We start from the raw sequence: 27351 nt of genomic DNA, 5'->3' as shown, positions 1-27351 counted from the left end.
GAGATATTTGCGGTCAACACTTTTTTTGTGAGTATGAAATTTAATATCTAAATACTATAAATTATTAATAGATGATAATATATTTCCTATTTAAAATAGTATAAAATGTGTTGGCCGCAGTATTATATACTATTATACGGGAGTATTTTAAATTTGTATTATTTTCGATATTGATACTTAAGGTTCATTTTACATATAAGCCTCGTCAACATAAGCATAAATAAATTTTACGAAAAATCATAACAAAAAAGTTTATTCTATTAAATGTTAAATTAGCTTTTATAGGTAATAATTAAATGAAGTGGGTACAGTGTTTTAAGCAGTCTGTTCTAGACATATTTTTTAAAATAAATATAATATATTCCATTAAATCAGGGATTGCCAACGTTATAATAACGTTATGATTATAACGTAACATTTGATAAAAACCAATTAAAATTTGTAAACGTAATTGAAATGAAAAGCGATAATGAAAAATAATTAAATACCGCAAATCAAAACATAACGATTAACAAAGTATATTATGTATCATTAAACAAAACATAACGCAAAACGTAATTTATAGAATATCATCAAACGAATAATATCGCAAAACTTAATTTATAGAATTGCATTAAACAAAAAATAACGCAGAATGAAATAAATGATTTAAATCACTATTTAAAATCCATTTATTTAAAAGTTATATTGGTTTATATTTATTTCATGCATACGGATATTAGAAATGATTACCTATATTATATTCCGTATCCGGACCATTACTTTCACGCATTAGTTATTATTAATACATTTAATAGATATTAACTATTCTAAATAACGATAAATGCAAAACTTGTACAACGTTTTAATTCTAAATAACATAAAACGGAATTTTTTTTCAAATGAAAGCCCTGCAATAAATAGGAGGATATGCTATAATATTATAAGTAGGTATACATATTTACAATAATTTATTACTACAATAGACGTAATTCTACTAAACGTAGTCCTATTTTTTTTAATACAGAAATACATAATATTTAAAAATTGAATACATCTTACGAGCGTCAAATTTTAAAATGCGATTTTGTGATTTTAGCTTCATAAAAAATCATTCAATTTATATTACTTTTAGGTATTACTGAGTTGCAGTAGTGTACGCAGGATTTTAGTTTGGTTAGAGTTTTACCTAAGTAAATAATTTACATTTTCATTCTATTAAAAATGACGAACAATTGATCTGTGTGTTTCAAAATGGTGGTAAATCAGATTTTTTGTAGAAAAAAAGAAATTTCAGGAGGGGTCATAACCCTGCATACTCCACTACTGAGTTGTAGATATTTTTCAATAATATTATACATAATATGGTGATTATTTTAACAAAACTTACACACTCATTATCTCAGAAACTATTAACGTTTTTGAAAATGTTTTCGCAATATTTTTTCTACAACTTTTCTATTATCTGGAATGGTCAGCCAATACCTAATCAGTATTCTATATTAAATTTAATAGGTACAATAAAGTTTGCGGGCGGGTCGTATAGTTGGACTTCACCTATGCTTACTAAATGGGTCGTTATAGGTCGACCAAAAAACATTTTCTTTTAATACTAAAAACAATATTTTCGCGGCAAATAAATAATAATGGGAGTTCCCATTAAAAGGAGTAAGAACAAGTGTAGCTAGTGCATATGATAATTGTATACGAATATTATTTAGGTATCCGTAAACAAGAGTGCAGTAACACCATAGCTACAACACCATAAATAAATTATGATAAATAGGAGGAAATAAAACTAAAAATCTAAAAATTAGCAAGTACATTATAATATGGCTAGGTTAAGCACACACGGAAAATGTTATGTAATGAAACTACCAGGAAACATACATATTATTGGGCTATTCTCAAAAACCGGTCAACATGACGAAGTTTAATAAATCAAACAATAACAATAGTAATAATACGTAATAGTGTAATACAATAATAGGTAACATACTAATGTAGAATTTCAATCGTCTATTTTATGTGTTGGCTTTACATAGTTTCCTGAATAAAATAGGATTCTGAAGGGCGTTCTTAATTCGCTCTAACAAACCGTTTAACGATAAAGAGATTTATTTTAAATGATCTAAAACTAAAGAATGTTGTATGATTGTGTTGTAGCAACTTTTAATTGATTTAATGTGAATTATCATAAAGACAAACAACGGAAAGATTATAAGATTAAGTACACATTGCATATTATTACTACATTATAAGGTAGGTACTACACAAATAATAAATCGAAAACACGTCATTGTCGGTTACGCTGATAGTGGTCGTTATTTTATAACGAATTACAGAACACTTGGTCCAAAAATTGTTTGTCTTATAATTCTAGTTCAATATTATTTAATATGAATTATGTTTTATAATTTATACCTAAGTTTATTGGTATATATTGATTTGGCTCATTATGTATGATTTTTATTTTTAAAAATTTGAAAATAAGCGTGAGATATGTACGTAAAAATAAATAAGTATTTAATGTATTATGGTTTATGACTATAAATAATATTAGAAAACATTATGAAAACAGCCAACCAATGTATTTATTATTTACTGATGATGTGCTTCATCCAGAATTATATAAATTTACCAAAATAAATTAAATTTTGTCAGTACAAGATATTATATTATATCTGTATTTCATCTGATACACAAGATCAAAAATCAAATCAAGAAGATTAGGGCACTTGAACACAGAAATAATATATCAAAAACATGTAGGCTAAGTACTTATTTGTATAAATTGTATTGTTTACATTATACATCACATTTTATATTGTACTTGACAAAATATTTTATTATAATATTCCTCAGTACTCTATTATGAACAAGCCCACGTATGAGTGGACTCAGTGACAACAAGTAGGTACATGCGGTGTATAATGTCTATGTACCTATGTATAATGTGTACAAAATGTGAATACAAGAGTCATCGTCCAATATGGTAAGAATTTGTTTTTTTGCGTTTACGTACTATTATAATAAAGTATAAACTTATATAGGTTAGGTACAGTTGAGAGTTGGCTAGCAGGTACACACATAAAACTGAACGACATTTTTATCACTAGCTGTCACCTACTGTTTACCTACTTGTTGTACCTGCTGTTTAACGACTCTATCCATCCAAAACAATCACACGTCACACAGGTTCAGAAAGAAAAGCAGAAAAATAAACCATTTTTCCTTTATGTGTTATAGATATTGTGTATAAGCACATATTGATACGTCGCGTTAGTGTTTCTTGCATGTAGACATAATAATATAGACCTATTATATTATTATATACTATATTATAGTACATACATATTGTAAAGGATACGGGTAAAATCCACATACATCATGAATCATGGTGTTTCCATGATGGTATTTACTGTTGGGATTATTTTTTTTTTTTCATTTAATATGTTAAGTGTTTCAATACACTAAGTATTATTACAAACGCTCATTATAAAATATAAATAACAAATAGTTGTTAATAAAGAATTATTAAGAGTTAACAATTTGAAGTGATAAGTTCAAAGGACAGATTTGTATACCTACTACTTAAGAAATAGAATATTTTTTTTCTTACTAGTTTTAATAATGTAAATTATTACCAATATCAATAATTTTATTTTAATTATAATATTATTGTTATATAAACGATATTTAGATTAACATAATAAAACACTACTACACAATATTCTTCTGTATCTTGTATATTATATTTGGTAATTAGTTTTCTTAACTATGAGTTCTCTTATTAAAAATTTATATAAGAAAAAAGGATGATTCTAACTTGCAAACGCCAAAAGGCGCTTCTTAAATATTATAAAATTCTTATTTTTGGAAAATAAGGTCGTAATAACCAGTAGGTATACTTAAGAATGATCAGAATTTGATAAATTCATTATCAAAGTTAAAAAAGTGAGCAAGTAGGAAACCACTCAGATGTAGGTAAAATTGGTAGATTCGAGTGTACCTCGTCATTGAATATGTTACTGTAACAGTGTAACAGATGTAGTAAATTTAAATTCAACAATTAAACGGTGCATACTAAAATCGATATAAGAATGTTGAGCAGTTTTAGTTTTGAGAAAAACTTACGACGAACTTTCTATTACATTTTAAAGCATTATATATTTATACTAATAATTTTTAATTAGTAAAAGGTTTGGACATTTTCGCGAAGTTGAAAATTTTAGTCAGAACTTGAAACTAATGCTAATAAAAAAACTTGTGGCTATATATTATATTTTCGACATTTTTTATTTTCTGAAAGAACAACTTAATAAGAATCTATTGTTCAAGATATTTTACTTAACTACAAACAAAAATGTAATTGTATATAAATTGAAAAAATAATAAATAACTCAAAAATGTAATGTATAAATACCAAAAACAGCCAATATTATACGGTGTCTACTGTCTAATAAAATAATGTTTATGCTAATGAATATTTCTCTCTGGTCATTTATTTTTTAATTAGGTAGGAACCTACATCAAAAAAACAAATTTGATTTTGTCAATCAATATTTTTACAATATTTTTCAAAGTCTTTGGCATTTAAATTTTGACACCCCAAAAGTAGCTATCAGAAACCACCCACAAAGTTCAACATCAAAGCATTTTGTCTTCTATAAATCGTGTACACAAATACATCATTCGTCGTTCCGTTTATAGAAACCAAAATGGGGATGAGCGTGCTTTGATATGTGTTATGTATTAATGTGTTATTGGTATATATTTTATGCCAGTGCTGCATATAATACATATCATCCATACTATATGTAGTAACTATATCTAATGTTGGATGGGGGGCGGGGGTGGCCTTGCGGCGCTTACTCGGACTGCCCACGGGTGGGTAAAGTTCGCGGATATCCTATAATATTATTATATTATACCGCACGAGGAGACAACAGTAAATGTAAATCACTATTGGTGGAAGGTGAATAACAATATAAAAATCACTGGCCACGTATCAAGCATTATAAATAGGTACCGAATTTCGTTAGCGTCCGTAGTCCAGTCGGCACGAGCACTACGGTCGTATCCGTTTAAATTTCGCGCGTCGTCCGGGTATATTCGAAATAATAATAATATATCGTGTGTGTAGGTGTGTTAGGTATGTCCATTTATAAGCGCAAAATTAATAATAATAATATTATATTATAATCGAGATACCCGCGAGTCGCGTTACACCGTGCAAATCGTACCGAATATATAATATACTAGGTATAATATTACAATAATAAAATATTCGTCGGTGGCACACTTTTCTGACGGTAACAGTAGCGATTTGTCTTTCCCGTTCGGACGCGAATTAGTACATAAATATAGGGGAAAAAAGAAGAGGGAAAACCTGTTGTTTTCCTTTTTAGTTTTCCGTAGCTGTTACATCAATATAATATAAATTTTTTTCCTCCGCCACCGGTCGGAAAACCTCAGCTAGGTCACCATAATCGCGTTCAATACACTCGCGCAAACTTCTTCGCAGTCACTCGCACCTCCGACGTCGCCGCCCACACGCTGCGGACTCATGGAAGTCACACGGTCATCACTGTGGGCCCTGCTCGCGTTTGCTACCATCCTGCAACTAGCCCGAACTCAGTCTTCCAAGCCAAACATCGTTTTCATTTTGGCTGACGATTTGGTAAGGCACAACGTTACGTTTAAAACTCATTCACCCACAAAACGACTAAGATATTTTTTTATTATTATAATTATGTATATTATGGCCCGAAATTATTTCAAATGCGTCCGCGCTTACTTTTTTTAGTACAAAAACCATCGTTAATCTTTTTATTTAGCTGTTTAGTTCAAAAATTTAATTTTATAATTTAAAACTTTATTTTTTCATCTAAATTACCTATCTATAATTTCTTTCATATTTATATTGATTATTAATTATTTCTTTCATATTTGAAATTCCTATATTATATACTATATAATATATAGTAAATAGATATATGGATATGGCTGCAGTTCTGCAAATAATTTATGGATTTCGATTTTGAATATGGATAACTCATTTAATAGCTTACTTTAAATTTAACGATAATAATGTCGTCAATTATAAAATTATGGTAATTAATCATGGTAAAACGATTAGATAATTTATTAAAATTGTACTACAACCAGTTGTTCGCACCTTAGGGGATTTGGTCACCGTGAGACAATAATATAATATGATAAACGTGTGTAACTAATGTAAATTGTTATAATTTAATGTTTACCTAACCTTTCCAAATTCTTGACAAAACGATGAACGCACTACTTTATTGTTATTATATTATTATGATTGATGATCGCCGTGCACACTTTATTGCGTGACAATTTGCATTTCTTATTCCGTCTGTTTACGTTGCTTATTTAAATATAGGTTTTTCAATTTTCAATGTTTATACATATATCTGACAGCCAAGTGTTGGCAATATAAAAAAAAAACTAACATGTATAATATATTGTATATATCTAACCAGCATACAAATTACCATAATTTTACCGAATACTCACACGCTTATATAGTACATGTTGTATGTTGCATTATATAATGTGTAAAATATTCAAGAATTATTATGCAACTTCAGTCAAAACACTCAAAACTCTTAATAGACCATTACTACACAGTTGACAAGTAAATATGTGTATCATAGAATAAAATATAAAAGTAGGTATCTGGTATATACAGTTACATTAATATATAACCAATAAAATGTGCAAACATAAACTGAGAAAATACACCGTAGATACTACCCAATTATTACTATAAAATATTCTATTAGAATACATAATTATGTAAATAAAAAACGATGTATAATACATATCCTTAAAAATTATAAAAGAAAATTTAAATGTATAGGTATACAACTATAATGTCTGTCTATTAAATGTGTTTATACTATAAATAATATTTATATAAATAAATGTACCTACGTTTGGATGGGGCTTAAAGACTTGGAATTTCCTAAACCAATTGCCACCGAATTTTGCACGCTTTTCTCTGAGGCTCGAGAAGTGTTTACAGCTTAGTTTGGCAACCCCTAAAGGTTTCATAAATAAGATGGCTCATAAATTAATTTCGTTTTTGGCTCACGAATTGGATATTGGAAAATCGGTTATTTTTGACATCACAGCACATTAATTCTAACTTATACTAAGCCATGGCACACTTGACACTGTCTTTTTGTATATTATTTAGGTTGGTTATAGAAATAAAAAAAACTTTTGTATAATAATAATTATATATAATCTATATTATATATATATATATATACATAATATGAATTTATGTTTGTAGCTTATAAACTCAAAATCTACTCGACTGATTTTGACGAACATTTCTTAAATTGTTCCTAGAGAGTTGTTTGAACTGCGTTCGAAAATATAACAAGTGCTTTATGATATATTATATATATATATATATAGGTATATATATATCCAATCTGAATTTCTTATCCCAGCCGAATTAGTTCACAACCGATGCTGATTTGCCCATGAACTGAGGTACATTAAAATCGAAATGCGTCTATTATAATATATTAATATATCACCGTCTTTATATTTGTTCATATTTCATGAAGCCGGGAAACACATCGGCTACATAGTGAACGTTATAAAATGATATCAATTATAATACCTGTCTAATTATTCTACTTTTTGCATCTATATAATATAAAAATTGTTAAGACGCACAATTTATCTATAGCCGGAAATAACCTAAAAAAAATCATTAGGTATACGTATATAATTATAAACACGATTATCACTCACAATGTATTCACGTATTTTCCCAACAGTAATAAAAAAAAAACCTAAGTCACAATTTTCAAGATGTTATAATATGGCCACCTGAATGATTAAATGATTTAATATTGTAGACAGGTATTTAAGAAATAACACAGCACGATGCACGTATATAATTAACTTTTAACTTCAACAATAAGAAAAACATTTAATGCACACAATGAGTAGGTAATAATTTCTAATACTAATTTTTGCGGAGCCAGTACTTACACATTAATTATAGTCAGTGGAAACTACCAAATTTACGTTTATTGTTAATTAATATATTAAATACATAAGTACCTAATATAAGTTGAGACTTACTAATAGTATTGTGACTTGTAATAACTAAATGAAAACTCTGAAAGATACACGTTACTTAACACTGTCTATTATAGTATAAACGTAGTTTATAGTCGACTGACAACAATAATAGCAAATTTGATTATTGAATTGAAAAAAATATGTACTTTCCGATTGATTTAAGTTTGAATAAAACTTTGAACTTTGAAAAACTTTAACCATATTATTATTTAAGACTTAAATAATAACTTAAATTTTAAGTTATGAAAAATTATCGTAGCGAGTTAAGCTATTTACGGAATTTGAGGATGGTTAATTATTTTATTTAGATAAAGAAAATAATATTTTAATTGTACCTACCACTGTTTGATATGTTAATAATATTGCTGAGTTCGATATGTAATTTACATAAACTCGGCTCGTGGGGATTTACAACCCTTAAATGCAACCGGATGTGCAGCTTTTATCCTAAGGCTAAGGGTAGTGACCTTCCGACTATAGAATGCGAGAACCTGCAGCAGATACGTGCGTTAAACAAACAGTGAAAAATGAAAATCATTGATTGGTTCCAACGAAAAACGACCACAGCGCAGGTCATTACATTATATATATAATATTATAATAATATAGGGGCGCGCGAATGAGTGACGCTCAATTTCTGCATTTCTGCGATAACAGTGCAATTTAGCGAATACTATCATTACTACTGGGTATTACATCAAGCGATTTCGGCTTTTCAAACGATAGAGGTACCCATATTATAATATAGGTACATTACTGTGGTTTATTAAAATATAATACACAACCTGGTCGCGCCGATTACCTATAGAGTATAGGTACTTGGCCAATTACCTAAACCGAGTGTCGGTATATTCGCGTGTCGCAATTGCCAATCAACGCGAGTATTGGTCGAAGGTGACGAGCTCGTAGAGCGTTTAGGTTATACATTTGTATATACCTTTACCACGTATCGGTCGTGTCAAAATCGCACAATTCGAACTATCTACACCTCGTTCGCGGAGACAATTGTTAATCTAAACCGCTGAAGTATATATCCAAGGATTGTCGATTTAAATCAATTAAATGCTGTTATCATTGGAAATGCACGTCGCTGCACTCGCGGGTGATGACAAAATAAATACCTATTACTTACAGCACCGAAGAGAGCAGACTCCGTCAATAATGCACTCTATGCACATTACTCATATTATAATTCATTTAGTAATAAACAGTCAATATTTAAGAGCCCGATAAGGATACCATCTTAATTGTATCGTTAATCTTATGTTTGAAGCATAGGAACTTAGCCTTTCGAATATTAAATTTAGCCCCTCCAACAGTTTGTATTTTAATTAAAGTATTATATTAAATTATTAAATTATTAAATCCTTCATTAATTATCTAATTTACTAGTACAGTGAACGTTGTTTGAAGAGATTATTTTTTTATAAAATTTAAACCACCACCACAATTCATTATTTGCGTGTTTTTCATTGTAGATATCGACTATCAGATCCACCCACAGAACACAAGACGTGTAATAATAGTATCAAAAATTAGTAATTAGCACTAATTACTAAATACATTACTGATAACATTTAAATTTGTCTAGAATATAGTCGATACTATATTCCGGATACTCGATACCTAGTAGTGTTTTTTTTTTATAGATTTTCAATTTCAATTCGACTGTTACAATTTATTATAATATGTATATAATATTATAATATAACAAAGTACTCTAAATGTTTATTTGTTTTAGTAAAAATATTTTTTATTTTAGTAATATTGGTAGATGTATAATTATAATATATTAAATGTAGGAAAGTGGCTGAAAAAGAAAATTGTAAATATATTATTACATAAAGTAGGTAATGTATTTTAAAGGTATTCGAACAGACAGGGGGTACCCCTTTATAATTATATTTATATTTGCATAGTATAAATATCTATATCTATTATATTATATTAAGGAATAAGGATATTAAGAGAGGATATACGTACCTACTGAAATATATAATGTTCATCACGGTTAATAAAGATTCACCATGCCAACCTACCAATCTTCTACACACAAATATTTTCTAAATTGCTTCAAAAAAAAAATTTTAGTTTTTAAATTAGTTAATTTTACGATGTAGATAATACGGTGTGGTGTCTTTATCTTTGATTAATAAATGTTTGAGTCTTTATTTTACGGTATTTAATGCGGAAATTAGTCGCCAGGAGTGCTAAGAAGGACGATTCTTTTAATCATATTCTGTGTAGCGTTATACGCATTAAAACTTAGGAACGAATGTAACTTAATTCCAAAGCGATTTTTTGGAATATTTTATTTTGGAAGTGTCAGATAGTATTATTATGCTCAGTGTGTTGCTGAAATCAGAATTTACACCGTATTATCTACATCGTGAAATTAAGTAATTAAAACAATTTTTTTTAAATCCCAAAGGGGTGAGGGGGTAATCGCCACGCCACCCCCCATAAATTCGCCCCTGATACGACCTACCGCGGGAAACAGGACGACGACCCGCTTTCAGACGTTACGTAAAAACCGTAAACGATCTTGACATTAATAAACAACAACAACTACTGTAATCGTAATAATACGATATTGTCATATTGACTGTACACGACGAGAGCATTGACATTGCATATTATCATAATAATATCGTTTACAAATAACATGTTGCGGTCCTTGTGGTCGTCGCGGCGGTCGACTATTCGTATAGGAAAGTGAATATTTTATACATTCCGTAGAAACAATAAAATTATGATTTTTTTTACACTTCGTGTTTTCTCGGGGGAGGGATATAAAAACAAAATTTATTACGCGGAAAACGTGGTTTGAAAAAACAAGTAATGTAGTGATGTCGTTTTTATATTGTTTTTATTTTGCTTTTTTTAAACTTCTTGGAATTTTTAGTTCGTTAGACTATTGATTATTGGCTATTGTTATGTTTATATTACCTATTACGTCTTATTTAGAAATATAATTTGTTTAAAAAATTACATACAGGGCTTGCATTTGAAAAAAAATTCCGTTTTATGTCATTTAAAATCAAAACGTTACACAATTTTTATGGTTATCGTTATTTTGAATTAAAACGTTATACAAGTTTTGTGTTTATCGTTATTTAGAATAGTGTTAAAACCTATTAAATGTATTAATAATAACTAATGCGGGAAAGTAATGGTCCGGATACGGAATATAATATAATCAATTCTAATGTCGGTATGCATGCAATAGATATTTCTACGAAACCAATATAACTTTTAAATAAATGGATTTTAAATTATTTCGTTATTTTTCATTCAATGAAATTCTATAAATTACGTTTAGCGATATTTTTCGTTTATTGATATTCTATAAATTACGTTTTGCGTTATGTTTTGTTTTGTGGTATTTAATTATTTTTGATTATTGCTTTCCTTTATAATTACATTTACAAATTACAATCTTTTTTTCAAATATAAAGTTATAATGAAGTTTGCAAGTCCTGAATTTATAACCAATTAAAATTAACAAACAATTTTTAGGAATTTTTTCAAATATAATTTCTGTGAGTTTTTTATATACCTATGAAAATGCTATCCCAATTGTTTAATAACAAAAGGTATTGGAGACTGGAGAGTCAAATGCTTGAAACATTATATAATTTGAAATTATAATGTCGAAAAACGATTTTGACTGATGTTATAGTAGTAAATAATAATAATAAGTAACGTCTTCAAATGATATGAATAGTGATATTAAACATATAAACATAACGCAAATTCGTTATTTGATGAAATGACCGAAAGTTTAGGTAAAAATTATAATAATGGTGTGTTAGGCGCTTATTCGCAACGTCAAAATAATATAAATATAATAATAATTCAGCGACTAATATTGCATGTTCATAGCAGCTCATGAATTCGCCCACGTTTTTGCGTATCGTGACACGAATCACGTATAATCGACAAGGGAAATGCGTCCAAGATGAGTTAATATGATTTCGTATCAATTGCAGTGTATATATTATAGTGGTGGAGACCAATTTTAATCGTGTGACACAAAAATTCGAAAACTCCATTACCTGTCATTTAAAAAATAAAATGTAAGTTTATCGTGAGACACTATGTAGGTGAATATACCTATATTATATTTGTGTGTCCGCAAATATTATATACCTATTATTATGTTTAAATAATAATAGTCTGCGATTCGTCTGCAGGAAAAAACAGTATCTACCAATATCCTATTGATGCGGAAGCGGTTTCCATTAAACTGTAATAATATTATATTATTATAATGCTCCTATACGGTCTAAACTCCGACACATACCAATTACCGATACACTATACAGCAGCCTACATTCATAAATCATAATATTATATATAGATAGGTAGTAGCCGCATATAGGTACATATTTCCTACTGTAATACTTTTTTCCAATCATTTTTATGGGCCTATTGATCAAACTCGATGGACAAGTAATAGTATTTAGTGAGACATTTTCTCAATGATTTTTAATAAAATTCCATCCGTCAACAAGTCTGCAGCTGTCATGTCCGCCGTTCACTTAAAAGCGTATGACGATGCAGCTTGCAGTGAATAGTGATAAATCGTTGTCACGTGAGAAGACATTCCAAAACGAACACTGCATTATGGCGGGGTCTGGCAAACGCATAGGTACACTAAACACGAGCAGAACTCGGATTTTAAGGTGATATAAATGATAAGACATGCATTAAAAATGTACTTGGTTTTATAAGGTCTGCAGAATAAATTTTTTTTTAAGGAACAACCGAATTTATTATTATTTTAAAGGTTAAACGGTCTTCTTAATTACAGTCCGTGAATTATTAAAATATTGTAATAGGTACAATAATACACAAAAAAATAACTATACATGATAATGTTATTCTTACGAAGTGATTGTTATGTATCTTACATTCTGATCAGAGCGATAAATGTATTGATTTTACAATGATGTGTGTTTTTTTTTATTTTTTGTCAGTCATCACCTTTTAAGACAGTAAAAATGTTTAAATTTTCTTTAACAGTATCTTTTCTGATAGGAGAGTGAATCTAGTATTTTATCTGGCACTTTAGGTGGTCAAAAGTAAAAAATTCCTAATAGTTTTCAAAAGCCCAGGGAAAAAATGAAAAATTAAGGGCAAATGGACATTTTACGCAAAATCGGTTTTGGACAAAATCGATTTTGGTTTTTGGTGTAACTCTAAAACAAATGACTGTAGATACATGCAATTTTTTACTGGTTGTTTATATTAACATTTTCTTCACATGATAACATTTTAAAAATATTTGATGTTTTGAATTGTTTGCAGACATTTTAAATTTAAAATTTTTTTAGTTTTTCTTCTATAAATGTCAATAAATTTGTTGGGTCAAAAAGCATGAAAATTAATACAAGGCTCCTGATATATTGTTTCAATAGTAGCCAAAAAATATTAAAAAATACATAGGTAGGCACAATTTTTTTTTTTTAAGTGTTTAAAGTTCAATTGTTGACAACATTTATCAAATTTAAAATTTAAAAATAATTTTGTAGTTAAAAATTTATAAAAAGTTCAACTTTTATAGTTATAGTTTTATAGTTACTTGCAACAAGATTCCACGTAAGGAGGTTATTCTGTAACCAAAAAATCTCAAAAATATAAAAAACACAGTTCATACTTTTATAGTTATTTTATGTTCAAATTTGGAGGAAATTACATATTAAATAACCAAGAATAATGATTTTAGTTATTTTGTTGTAATTTTATAATTTTGATTGAACTTACCGGCTACCGTATTAATAATAAGTAATAGCAATACAAATATAATATAAAATATCCAAACTGACAAACCGTCACCGCTCAGAATCGTTTTTTTGTGTACAATGATATTATATCATTGAATTTAAATTAAATATCATCCATTATACAGTGATCCACTTGTAACCTACTGTACAATAGAGCAGCATCCACTTACCTACTTTTTTTTCCCCCAGCGCTTTTGAAAACTACTGTGATTTCTTACCTCCCAAATGCACCAACTAAATTCACTTATGGTCTACCTACACAAACACAAAAAAATTAAAAAACACACGTCATCATTGTAAAATCAATACATTCACCACTGCACTTTAAAATATAATTAATTTTGACTTTCAAAAAATGTATCATACATATCTATTAGTAAATCAAGATATATAAGATAATTAATGAGTGTAATAAAATAACTAATTTGGGAGGTATACACAACATACGATTATAATATGAATATCTCTACAAATATAAATACATATTTTGTAAATTTTTAATTTTTTGTTGCGTGGATTGTGGGTATCTTGTATACATTTTTTCTCCTCACCAAAAATCAGTTCAACACGCCACTGTAATAAATAGTATATAGCTGTTATAAGAGTTTACATTTTCAATCTCTCTGCCTTCCCCCACAAAAAAAAAAAAAAAATATTTACCCATGGGTGGCCACTTGACTATTGGAGGTAACAACAAAAATGTATAGTATTACGTAGTAGCACCTTGACTGGCTTATGATTTTATTTTTCCCAACCCCGAGTTAAAGTCAACGGAGCCTAACTGAAAAATCATATTTATAGGTAACGATACTTATATCGAATACCTAACTCTGAATACGTATCACACGACCTATACTATGATACCGCGAAAGATGGAACATGACGTCCGACAGCTCTCTCGTTTTCCATCTCGTCTAACCCCACCTGCTGCACACCTATATAATAATACAATCATAATATAACACGTTGCTTTACACAATCATGACAGCGGCGCGGGCGTTTAGTCTTGCGGATATAGAAAGCGCAATAGGTCGACCGCACGCCGACACCGTGTTTCGACAATATTAGGTATTATACTTATGTGTGTGTGTTATTTTTGTACACACTATAAAATTTTATCTCTGTAAATAATATGATGACATTGACCTTGATAACATGCGCCGACGAAAACGACAACGTTATCGCTTCGCTCAACTCGGCCGGCGAAAGCATCGATTGTAATCCGTATTCCATAATATTGGGTTCGGAAAATAAATTCTGAGCGGAGTATAGATGCATAATATTAAATTGGATACAACTATAAACTGTTTAATAATATAAATGAATAATTGTTATACCACTACGTCAATATTTGTCCGTTTTTGTTTTTTTTTGAGATACTTCGTCCAGTTCCGTGTCAAAAACATACAGTCTATATTATGTATTATGTGTATACAATTTTTTGTCCCATTTATTCAACAGAACAATCATTTTTTGTACTTTCTAGTTTCCATATCAATATCTCTGTCATATTGTACGTACGTTTTATGAGTATGTTGACTATTGAGTCTATTAAAAACAGGCAAGGTACCTATATTAAATAATAATCAAATAAAATCAAAATCAAAAAGTATTTGTAGCAATAAAAAAAAATAGTGTTGCCTCGTAAAAACTTCTTTATTTTTTAATTTATATACGACAAGTTGCATTTCTATACAATCGCACGTATATCAGTCGCATTTGTCGGTGACTTAGAACACCCTGATTTATCTTTAATTCTCTATTGTTATTTGGAATCGAGGAAAACATATCTAGTCGAAATTCTGATTGAATAATATATTTTCCGGAGAATGGAAAAAATATCTCTGTATGACTGTAGGTATATTGGCTTATGCGTATCGTAATGCGTATTAGTATTTAATATATTTCATTATTTAAATCTTGCAATATTATTTATTGCAAAATGTCTGTAATTTTTGAGTGATAGAGCAAAACCAGAACTTTACAACATTGGAATTGCAGCCAGTAGCCTGCACCACCAAAAAAAAAATTAAAAACTACTAATGAAAAATACCTGCTTGAATTATATGTCAATGGAAAAATTAATTGAGACAAATTTTTGAAAGAATTATCATTTGTAAAAAAATTGGTTTAATAATATTCTTACTAATTTGTAATAGTCGAGTCATGTTAACCCAAGCCACGATAACTCAAAATTAAAGAAAATCACGTGTAATTAGTCATTCGTCAAAAAATACATATTGATATGAAATAATTTTTATAAACTTCGAAAATATTGTTTTTCTGGAATCTCTGCCAGACTGTTGCACCTGCCCAGTAAAATAAATGATTACAAAATGTATTGAAAAATAATAATAATCATTTTCTCACATTTACAGGGATGGAACGACTTGAGTTTTCACGGTTCCGACGAGATCCCGACACCTAACATTGATGCACTGGCATTCAACGGTATTGTGCTGAACAATCTATACACTCAACCGGTTTGCACGCCGTCTCGGGTGGCTCTAATGACTGGAAAGTATCCCATTAAATTAGGTAAGTAATCTCATTGTCAAGACTTGCGATCGTAACGAAATCATTTAAATCGGGTTCTCTCCGGTTTCACAAAAATATGTAAAAGATTGTTTATGGAAAATAAAGGAAAACCAAATATTTACCGGTTTCTATAAATAACACATTGCCAGTCGCTTAGATGCAGGAGTAGGTGGGAGTCTATAGGATTTTAAACCTCCCAGAATCAAAAAAAATATCATGATAATAGTATATAAATAACATGAATATGTTTTGTAACGTTGAAAAGCAAAAGAATAACAAATTTCTAAAAAATGCAGTAATAATTCATTTCAAAACTATACTTATTTATTATTGTAGTTTGGGATTTTATATGCAAATTACATGTAAATTCAAATATAATATAAAATAAAGATACATAGTTATGTTGTCGATTTATCGTACAAAATAAATAAGCCCAAAAGAAAGTCCTCAATTAATTATCAAATAAAAAGCAGGGAGAGATTTTATTTTTATAAAATAAACAATCAGTATTTTATTTTATTTTCAATTAAAACCTATAAGTAAATAGACAATCAGAGTAATACGTATTAAGTGTATAATTATAATGTAATAACATACTAAATGTAATAAATTATAATGTTATCAATAATTAATTTTATGTACACCTAATATTATTAATTTAAAATTATTTACGATTTAGAAGCACATCAAATTAAAACCCCTCGGCCCTCTCCGCGGTGTAAAAATCGTATATCTATGTACGACGTACGCTGATATACATTTTTCCCTATTTTCAGTTTAATAATTGTAATAACTAATAAGTAAAAACTACTGATAAAATATGATAATGGTAATGATAAAAATACTGCACAGGTATGCAAGGTCCTCCGACTTATGGTGCCGAACCGAACGGCTTGCCGCTGTCCGAGAAACTGTTACCGGAATACCTCAGAGAATTGGGGTATACGACTCGAGCAATTGGCAAATGGCACTTGGGTTTCTACAAACAAGCCTATACACCAACACGGCGAGGTTTCGACTCGCACTTTGGCTATTACACCGGATACGTCAGTTACTACGACTACCTACTTCAAGATGTCGTAAGTCGAATACGTTCGTTTCCTTATCGCCTGTTTGACGTGGATTAAGGCTGTGCATTTGTAAATGCAACTCCGTTATTTTTAGCTAGTAATTTAAAACAAGGTTTTCTTAGCACGAAATTTTAATAAATACGGAGGAATTCAATGTATTGAAACTTTTATTTTACATCTTTTGAAATTTTTTATGTCTTTTATTTTTTGGCCACCCTTTTCTTATTTTGTTGTAATAAATATCCTAGATTCTTAAAATAGTCACCAAATATTTATATTATGATTTTCTACAAATGGTATCATTGACCATCAATATTCATCAATATTTTAGTAGGTATGCCATGATTTATCATTAAATTCAAATTTTACAAATACAGTGACTTAGGTACTCATATAACGACTATATAAGGTATACGCTTAACAGCAACTGTAAAAAGAACTTTTACCAACTTTTTAAATTCTGATTTTGCGTATTTTTCGTGATTTTTATATAGTACATTTTATACAGAATTTTTTTGAATTTTAAATGCATATTTATGGTATTTTATTACATTCAATTTACAGCCCTATTTATTAATTATTTTATTAAACTGTGAGATTCGCTGTAGTGGTACAATATTATTGTAACAAATAAACACTAGCGTGTGCTGATAATTAATTAATCAAATAATGAAGTTAATGGTGTTGGAGCTATTTATTCAAGTTTTTTTATAACTGCAATTTGGAGAACTTTACGCAAGTCACTATGATATTTGAATAAATAACGCCAAAAAATTATTTTTCAAAAAAAAATTATAATATAGCTGGTACGCTTACAATGCAAACGTTTATTTTTCACATTCTGATAATATATAGAGCTTAAAAGTCCAATGTGTCTCCAAGATGCTTATTTAAAATAAAACCTATTGGTCTAGATCTGCAGGATTCTCCGCGACGCGCTTGAGTTTTTCCTGATAGACACCCTTGGCTTCCACACCCCCGTGATCTAGATAAAAAAACATACTGTCGTCTTAAATGGAAATTTTCATATTATGCAGTACCAAAATTTCGGCGAATTCCAAGGGTTTGACATGCGACGAAACGACACCATCGCATGGGATGTGGTCGGCAAGTACGCCACGGACGTGTTCACCGACGAGGCAGTGCGATTGATCAAGGAACAGCCGGCCAACCAGCCACTGTTCATGTATCTAGCACACGTGGCCGTCCACACGGGTAACAGGGGTAAGTATTTGGAGGCACCACAGTCTGAAGTCAACAAGTTTAATCACATTTTGGATCCGAACCGCCGAATTTACGCAGGTATGCACAGATCGCAATCAATAATTAATAATTAATAATTAATTTTTTTTTTCTAACAACTTAATATTGTGATATTTGGATAGTATAATATTATTCCTATACAAAATATAAGGCTATTATTGTTTTCGAAAATTTAAATGCCACAAAAAATATTTAGAATCTGAGCGGAACGATGAATGTATTTATTTTACAATAATATATGTGTTTTGTTTTTTTTATTGTTTGTGTACACGAGGAACGTAGCTTAGATTATCTTCAACAGTATATTTTCTGATAGGAAAATAAATGTAATTGCTAATTAAGGGGGGATCAAGAATAAAAAAGGTGGGTAAGTGGATGTCGCTCTGCTGTACAGTAGGTTACAAGTGGGTCACTGTATAATGGATAGTATTAAATTTGAATTCAATGATATAATATCACTGTATAAGAAAAACGATTCTGAGTGGAGACAGTTTGTCAGTCTGGGTATTAGACATACCTATTATAGGTATAATTATCTATAGTATAAATTCCGCTCATAAATTCCAAATTAATCATATCACAATATCCATTAGGTAACGCGTTATACATCAACAATAAACCGTGGTACTATCATAGATATATAATAGTATACTTTAGAAGTTTCAAGTACCCACAAATAATATTATACAATCACAACAAAATAACTAAAATAGTTATTCCAGGTTTTTTAATGTAATTTCGTCCAAATTTGAACTTAAAATGACAATAAAAATAAACCGTGCTTATGTATTTCTTAGAATTTTTGGTAACAGAATTAAATATTTACGTGGAATCTTGTTTTAAATTTTCAATTCTTAGATATAAAAGTTGAACATTTTATAAATTTTTAACTACAAAATAATTATTCAATTTTAAATTTGATAAATTTTGTCAAAATTCGATATTTTAAAAAGCTTATAAAAAAAAATTGTGCCTATGTATTTTTAATATTTTTCAACTGCTATTGTAACAATGTATCAGGAGCCTTGTATTAATTGTTTACACTTTTTGGCCCAACAGATAAAACTTTATTGATATTTATAGAAAAAAAACTAAAAAAATTGAAAACTTACAATGTCCGTAAACAAATCAAAAAGAGTCAAATTATTTTCAAAATGTTATCGTATATATAAAATGGAAATATAAACAACCATTGAAAATTTCGGTCATTTGTTTTAAAGTTACACCAAAAACCAAATTCAATTTTGTGAAAAATCGATTTTGCGTAAAAATTCCCGTTTTTCCTTAATTTTTCTTTTGTTTTTCACGGTGCTTTTGAAAATTACTGGGAATTTTAAATTTTGACCTCCCCAAGCACCAACGATATTCACTTTCCAATCGAACAAGATACTGAAGTTGATAATCGAAGCATTATTTCGATTACTTATCGTGTACACAGACACAAAAAAAGAAAAAAATAACACACATCATTGTAAAATCAATACATTCCACTCAGAACCTAAAATTCTCACTAGTTTAGAAGCACCAGGAAAAACAAAAATAAAATTAAGGCAATACGGATATTTTTATGCAAAAGCAGTTTTAGATAAAATCGATTTTGGTTTTTGGTTAACTATAAAACAAATGACCATAGATACATAAAATATTTACTTAATTTTTATAATAGCATTTCTAAACACCAAGCAATTATATTATATATTAATTAAAATATTTTGACTTGTTTTGAGCGGACATTTTCAATTTACAATTTTTTTTATTTTTTTTTTCGACAGATGTCAATAAAATCTTATACTTTGTGTCAAAAAGCTTGAAAATTTAATACAAGACTCCTAATATATTGTTACAATGGTAGTTGAAAAATATTAAGAATACAATATAGTCTTTATTATTTTTATAAGTATTTAAAGTTCGAATTTTGACAAAATACGTAAAAAGCCCTAAATGTGCAAATTATTTTGAGTTAAATATTTATAAGAAATTGTATTTTTGAATCTAAGATTTGAAAACTTAATACTAGATTTTTCATAAGTTTTTCTAACGTCTACAAAATAAAAATATCTACTGGAAAGTCAAATTACATTTTTATGACCGTCCGAAATTCAAATTTTTACAATATTGGATATATTATTAATATTCACTCTATTTTAGCGATTTTTTTATTTTGTTTTAATTCCAATACGAAAAGTCATAGATAGTTGAAATTTATACTATATGTTCATTTTATCAACTCCTTTACTTGATAAAAGGTTGACTCGTTTTGACTGTTTACCGACATTTTCAATTTTCAATTTTTTTTAATTTTTTTTTCTTTAAATGTCAATTAAATAGTATTTGTTGAGTCAAAAAGCGTAAAAATGTAATAAAATGTTCCTGATATTATATTGTTACAATAGCAGTTGAAAAATATTAAAAATACATAGGCACAATTATTTTTTTATAAACATTTAAAGTTTGATTTTTGATAATATTTATGAAATTAAAAATTTAAATACGATTTTAAAGTTAAAAATGTATAAAATGTTCAAATTTCATACCTAAGGATAAAAAATAAAAATTTAAAACACGATTTCACGTAAATAGGTAAAAAATTACAATATTGACAGTAATATCTTCAAATAGACTTAGTAATATATCATTGGCTGACTGACCGTCTTCGCTCAGAATCGTTTATCGTAGGTACCTATAAAATGCTATTCTATCATTGAATTCAAATTTAACACCATCCATTACAGCGACCTACTTGTAACCTACTATAGTACTGTACAGCAGAGCCCACTTGCCCACCCTTTTTTTTTTTTTAATCAAGGTTTGGAAAAATAACTAATTAATAATAATGAATTTTAAACGTCGAATTGATTTTTACTTATTAACGATAGTTACTTTTAGTTGTTATCAAATCAACTAAATTATTGAAAAATTATCTAATTCGTATTGAATTAAATTAAGTTTAATGCATAACTTTTCATACTTATTAAAAAAACAGGTACCTATTTATTTTCATTTTCTTGAAGATCTTACGCTAAACCAACTACTTTATTTAAGTTATCTTAACTAGGTAGGAATATTATTATTATTATATACAGGCATACAGATCGTTATAACAGTTATTATAAATTATAATAATATAATTATAGGTATATGAGTATAATATAATATGGTCACTCGTTTAAAGTGTATATATGCTCATCATAAAGTATATTCTAATAATATAATGTACATATTATTTGGATTAAAATAATTTAATTAAATTAAAAATTGATTTCTATCTACTAAGAAACCTAATAGTTGTTAATAACGTGTCTTTGTAGCAATGGTATCGAAACTAGACGAGTCTGTGGGTCGAGTAGTGGAGGCGCTAACAGAAAAGAAAATGCTGCAGAACACTATAATCGTGTTCATGTCAGATAACGGTTCGCCGTCGTTCGATGGTTCCGGTCGGAATTTCAGACCCGAAGCCGGTGTAACAGCCAACTGGGGTTCCAATTTCCCGTACAGAGGCGTAAGTTTCATGGTTACAAACCGTGCCTTAAATGAAATTAAAATATGTTGTTTCTGGGGCTGGGCATTTTATTCATTACAAAAGCTACAAAACTACTCTACGACAAAATGCCTTAAAATTTAAAATAATACACTGAAGAACTATAATAATAAATTATGATAAAAATATGAAGGAGGTACAAAACCTCTAAGATATTACATGCATTTTGATTTGTGGGTACATTAGAATTAATGCATTATTTTAATTATTTGTTATAATAATTTGCTGATAAATTAATTGTATTGATTTAATGATGCCGATATTGGTTTATTTGTGTTCAGTCTTCATAAAAATATTAAGTACCCAGGTTGGTATATACATTATATATGTATATGATTGCCTAATTTACTGTACTGATCTTGTTTTGTATTAATTGTACTTATACGTGTATGCAATTTCAAATACAAGATCAAATTTATTTGTGTCAATTGATTTGAATGGTAAAATTTGTACCTAGATATCGTTAGAATCTCAAAATATAATTTTCATGTTAGACTTTACATTTAAAACGCCCATATATCATAAAAATTCTATTAAAAATAAAAAATGTCCAAACATTCCAAGAAACTCAAAATACAATATATCATAAATATTCAACAAATTTCTACCAAATAACATAAGATTTTGATTTTTTTATGATTTGACATTTTTGCTATAGATAAAGAACACGTTGTGGGAAGGTGGCGTTAAGAGCGCCTCATTTATCTGGGCTCCATATTTCCAGGAAAATCCTCGAGTTTCCAAACAGCTCATGCACATTACCGATTGGTTGCCGACGTTATATTCAGCTGCAGGTACGTATCATATAGCGCATACAATATTAACGACTTAAGATTTGACAACTTGATTTATAAAACAAAGATTCGACTTAACCATGTCGGGTTGTAACATTTTTCCGACAATATATTAAACAAACTATTTTACATAATTATTAATTTGTACGGTGATTGACGATTGCAGACAAGAAAGAATTATTGACTTATATTAACTAAAAACTGTTAAGTAATTCCTTTCACTTAGAATCCAAAACAAAAACACGATTTGTAAAACGTTTTGGTTTTGTTTTAAAAATACATACTTAAATAAAACGCACACCTTTACGAATAAAAATATAATATATTCAATATAGGTACTTCAAAAACGACATATTATTAGATAGTTTATTTTCCATGGTAATATTGGTAACTTTGTTTCAGGTGGAAACCCAGGATTTTTACCGAAAAATCTGGATGGAGTCGACCAATGGACATCTCTCACATTAAATTTACCATCTCAGCGTAATTTTGTTCTACTCAATATAGACGAAAAACAGCGTTATGCAGGTATTCTCAAAGACAACTGGAAATTAATCGTTGGTGAGTTTTTTCGAAAATTATTTTAACAAAAATTTACAGTCATTTAAAAATGATAAAATATACGAATATATATGATTAAATGCCACGAAGTATATTACTTAATGGATCGAAAAGCCAATGATAATAAATAGAGGGCTAAACGTTTTTATCTTTTGGATTTACAATAAATGTTTTACCTTAAGAATCTCTCTCAAATAGTGGTAGAGCCCATTTCGCGTCTTAATGTTATAATAAATTTTTGGTATAATTTCATAGAATTATTACGTGACCGCCTTCAACGGTACACAATAGGCTTGGTCCACTTCATATTATAATATTATTGATGGCGAAATAGTATTGAATTATATTATATATTATAATAGATACTTAAAAAACTTTATTAGAGGCAGGATTTAAAGACGATTTCCTAATATTTTATTGGCTCTTTCTATTGTAGTCGCGTCTATAGGATAATTAGGAGCAGTTAAAGATAACATAGGTGTGCAAGGAGGTGGGGAATAGGAATCCAATGTAAATTTAATAGAATCATAGTAAAATAAGGTGGGGTAAAATCAAAGACGGGAGGACGATGTTATGCACTTCCTAGAGGGATTAAGGTTGTAGTGGGATGGTTGGGGAAATATTTCTACCCAGTTCCGAAATGAGATAGGTTAGGTTAGATTAGGTTAGTATTTATATACTAAGTCTAGGGGATCATGAGCATCTGAGAGGTTCATTGTATTCGTGTACCTAGTTCTTTTGTGAATTCGTTATAGTCGATGTTCATGTATAATAGCCGGGTATATATTGTATGACCATATAAATTGAACTTCAAATTCATAATTTTATGTCAATTTTAAAATATAATGTTGTAATTTTATAGTTTTTTATCCGAGTGTACCTTTGCAAGGCTTTTGCGTGTTTTATTAATTTGAATACCTAAATTATTACTACAGTAGATTATTATTATGTCGAACAATGATTAATATCTCGAATTTTTCATAATTTCAAACTCATTTGATATCCTCTTAGATTAGGTACCCCTGTTACCATTGCCTACAATAAAACTCTTCATCTAGAACAATTTGATGCCTGAAACTTTTTTTCTGTTCACCTTGAGTTTTGACACAGCGAAAGTTAACCGTTTGTGCCCCGGCAGGTTCGACAGCGAACGGGACACTGGACGGGTTCTTCGGGGCGACCAGACCGCGGACCCCGTATAACGCAACCGCGGTTCTGTACAGCCCGGCCGGCCGCGCACTCACCAAACTTTCGGACTCGCTGCCGTTCGCCACCGCCGGCTTTGGACCGATGAGCAGCGTCCGCGAACTGTTGGCCATGCGGTACGAGTCGACAATCCGGTGCAACCCGTCGGCGGCGGGGCCTCGTACCCAGTCGCCGTGTCCGGCTGGCGAGGCGTGCCTGTTCGACCTGGTGGCCGACCCTTGCGAGACCAACAACGTGGCCAAGAAGTACGTGGCCGTCAGTGGGCAGCTGTACGAGGCGCTCAAGTACTACAGGCGGCTGCTGGTGCCGCAGACCAACCGGCCGTTCGACCCTGCCGCCAACCCAGCCCGGTTCAACAACACGTGGTCCACTTGGATGTACTGACCGACCCAACGTATACGTGGCTGTGAATCGAATGCACTATATCTATTAATGGTTCCCTTAAGACAGATTCCGGTGTATATCCAGTATCCACTAAAATATGCGACTCACATTAAAAATAAGCATCGAGTCTTACTAGTCTAAAACGAACTAAAATCATTTCTATATGTTCATATATTTTATTCGAGTTTGATCAAAATTTGTTTTACACTATATTTGGTACCTACAGTAATCATTACCTAGTGCATAATATTTAAACAAGATAAATATTAAATTTTTTTTAAATCCAAATTGTGTAGGTATTTTCGCGTGTATTTTTATAACACAAATGTATTAAGTGCATGCTTATTTAACAGTGTTTAATGCATTCGATTCACAGCCCTTAGTGTGGTCAGTATTCATCATACACTATGGGTAACGCTACTGTCGATTAGATATAGTAAATTAATTAATTAGGTGTCGAAAACAGTAGGTATATCTGCTGTGTTCAGTAATTAGTTGAAAAATATAATTTAACATCCTCAAAGTAATATTTACAACTTTGCAAGTGACTTTGCGTCAGTACCACTTTTATAGATACTATGTCATTGTTGTACGATTACCTACTACCCACACATTATAGTGACATCATAAAACTATCGTAAGAAACAACCCTTAATAATTTCTGCACATTTTCAGACGAGATAAATAATTCGTTTCTTTCTACGCAAAAACTGTTTTTTTTTAAATCGATTATTATTATCACTATAATTACATAATCTTCAAAAATTCCAAATAATACCAGATAGACAATTATATTAACAACCAAAATATGAAACAAACTAAACGGTTATTGTTACTGCGCTGTACAGAAAAAGTTGTTATCCACCTCCTCACATTTTAGGTGTCTGTTTTCGGTGAAATAATAAGTGCGTAGTGTCCTCATGAGAATCGTATAGTTAAACATTGCTATAGGTTCTAATTAATGTAGTTGTAATAAGTATATTTTTATTTTGTATAATTTATTAATATTACATGTCCCTATATTTATTGTACTGCATGTTGGATAAAATATGTATTAATCATACTTTTGAATGTTTATATTGATGTTTAACTTAATATAAATAAGTAGGTAGGTACTATCAAACAAAAGATACAACAAAATACGTCATAACTTACCTAAACAATTTATTCTGTCATTCAATTTTGTATGAAATATCATTAAGAAGAATTGAAATTTTCAATTATTTATTTAGTAGGTGCTGTTTTTGATATATTCATTATATATTTAATATATATACATTTTATATTTGATGATAAATACACATGTGCCTATATACACGCTAATATAACTAGTAGGCAGATAGATAGATGATTCAAGACTGCAACCCTATTACGATATAATGTATATACACATAATATTATACTATAGGTAATAATTGCAGAGTGCAGACTATAGTTTAAATTCCCAATCATGCAAATTAAATATTATTATTATTATTTTATTTTTTAATTAAGAATAGAGGCTTCAACCAATAGGTCATTAGCCTATTAGGTTCAGGCCACTATATGCTCATTCATAAATTATTCATTCGTTAGAAAGCCTTGATACTTATTTATATTATTCCAAATAAATTATTTCACAAGGAAATACCTCTACCGGGATGTTTTTTCACTCTGTTTTCCATGTCATTATTTTATTTATTATCATCAAATAAGGTTATTGTTCAAACAGATAGAAAAAATCCTACGGAAAAATTAGGTAACTAATAAAATATAAATCCTATGGTCTAAAGTTTAAATTCTAAACTGTAAGGTCTTGACTCGAATAATTATTCACTTTTAATATTATATAATTTTACTTTTAATTTAATGTTTTATTTAAGTATAATAACTTTAAGCGGTAGTGTCATTTTTTTTTTGTTTTAAAGAACTGACAAATTGTTACACGTAATAACTATTAATGTATTTATGCAATTTTTGATAAATTTATACTATTTATATTTATATTATAATTTATAATAACGGCACTATATTTATTATGGTAATTTAAACCTGTATGTTAGTCAGTATGATGCAAAATTAAAGGAATTACGTTTATTGTGATGACGAAA

General features: G+C 29.3%; 1 protein-coding gene across 1 annotated transcript; it reads left to right on the top strand.

Annotated features, from left to right (window-relative positions):
* Positions 1-5017: 5017 nt before the first annotated feature.
* On the top strand, positions 5018-27351 carry LOC100169526 (arylsulfatase B-like). Its single transcript, XM_001945782.5, has 8 exons — positions 5018-5662; positions 16286-16445; positions 17298-17524; positions 18553-18817; positions 22087-22277; positions 22975-23110; positions 23513-23671; positions 24810-27351. The coding sequence occupies exons 1-8, from the start codon at positions 5549-5551 to the stop codon at positions 25259-25261; spliced, it is 1704 nt and encodes a 567-aa protein (XP_001945817.2). The 5' UTR covers positions 5018-5548; the 3' UTR covers positions 25262-27351.

The sequence above is a fragment of the Acyrthosiphon pisum genome, chromosome X, assembly GCF_005508785.2.
Source record: "Acyrthosiphon pisum isolate AL4f chromosome X, pea_aphid_22Mar2018_4r6ur, whole genome shotgun sequence".
In the NCBI taxonomy this organism is placed as follows: domain Eukaryota; kingdom Metazoa; phylum Arthropoda; class Insecta; order Hemiptera; family Aphididae; genus Acyrthosiphon; species Acyrthosiphon pisum.
This window is presented reverse-complemented; position numbering and strand designations above follow the sequence as displayed.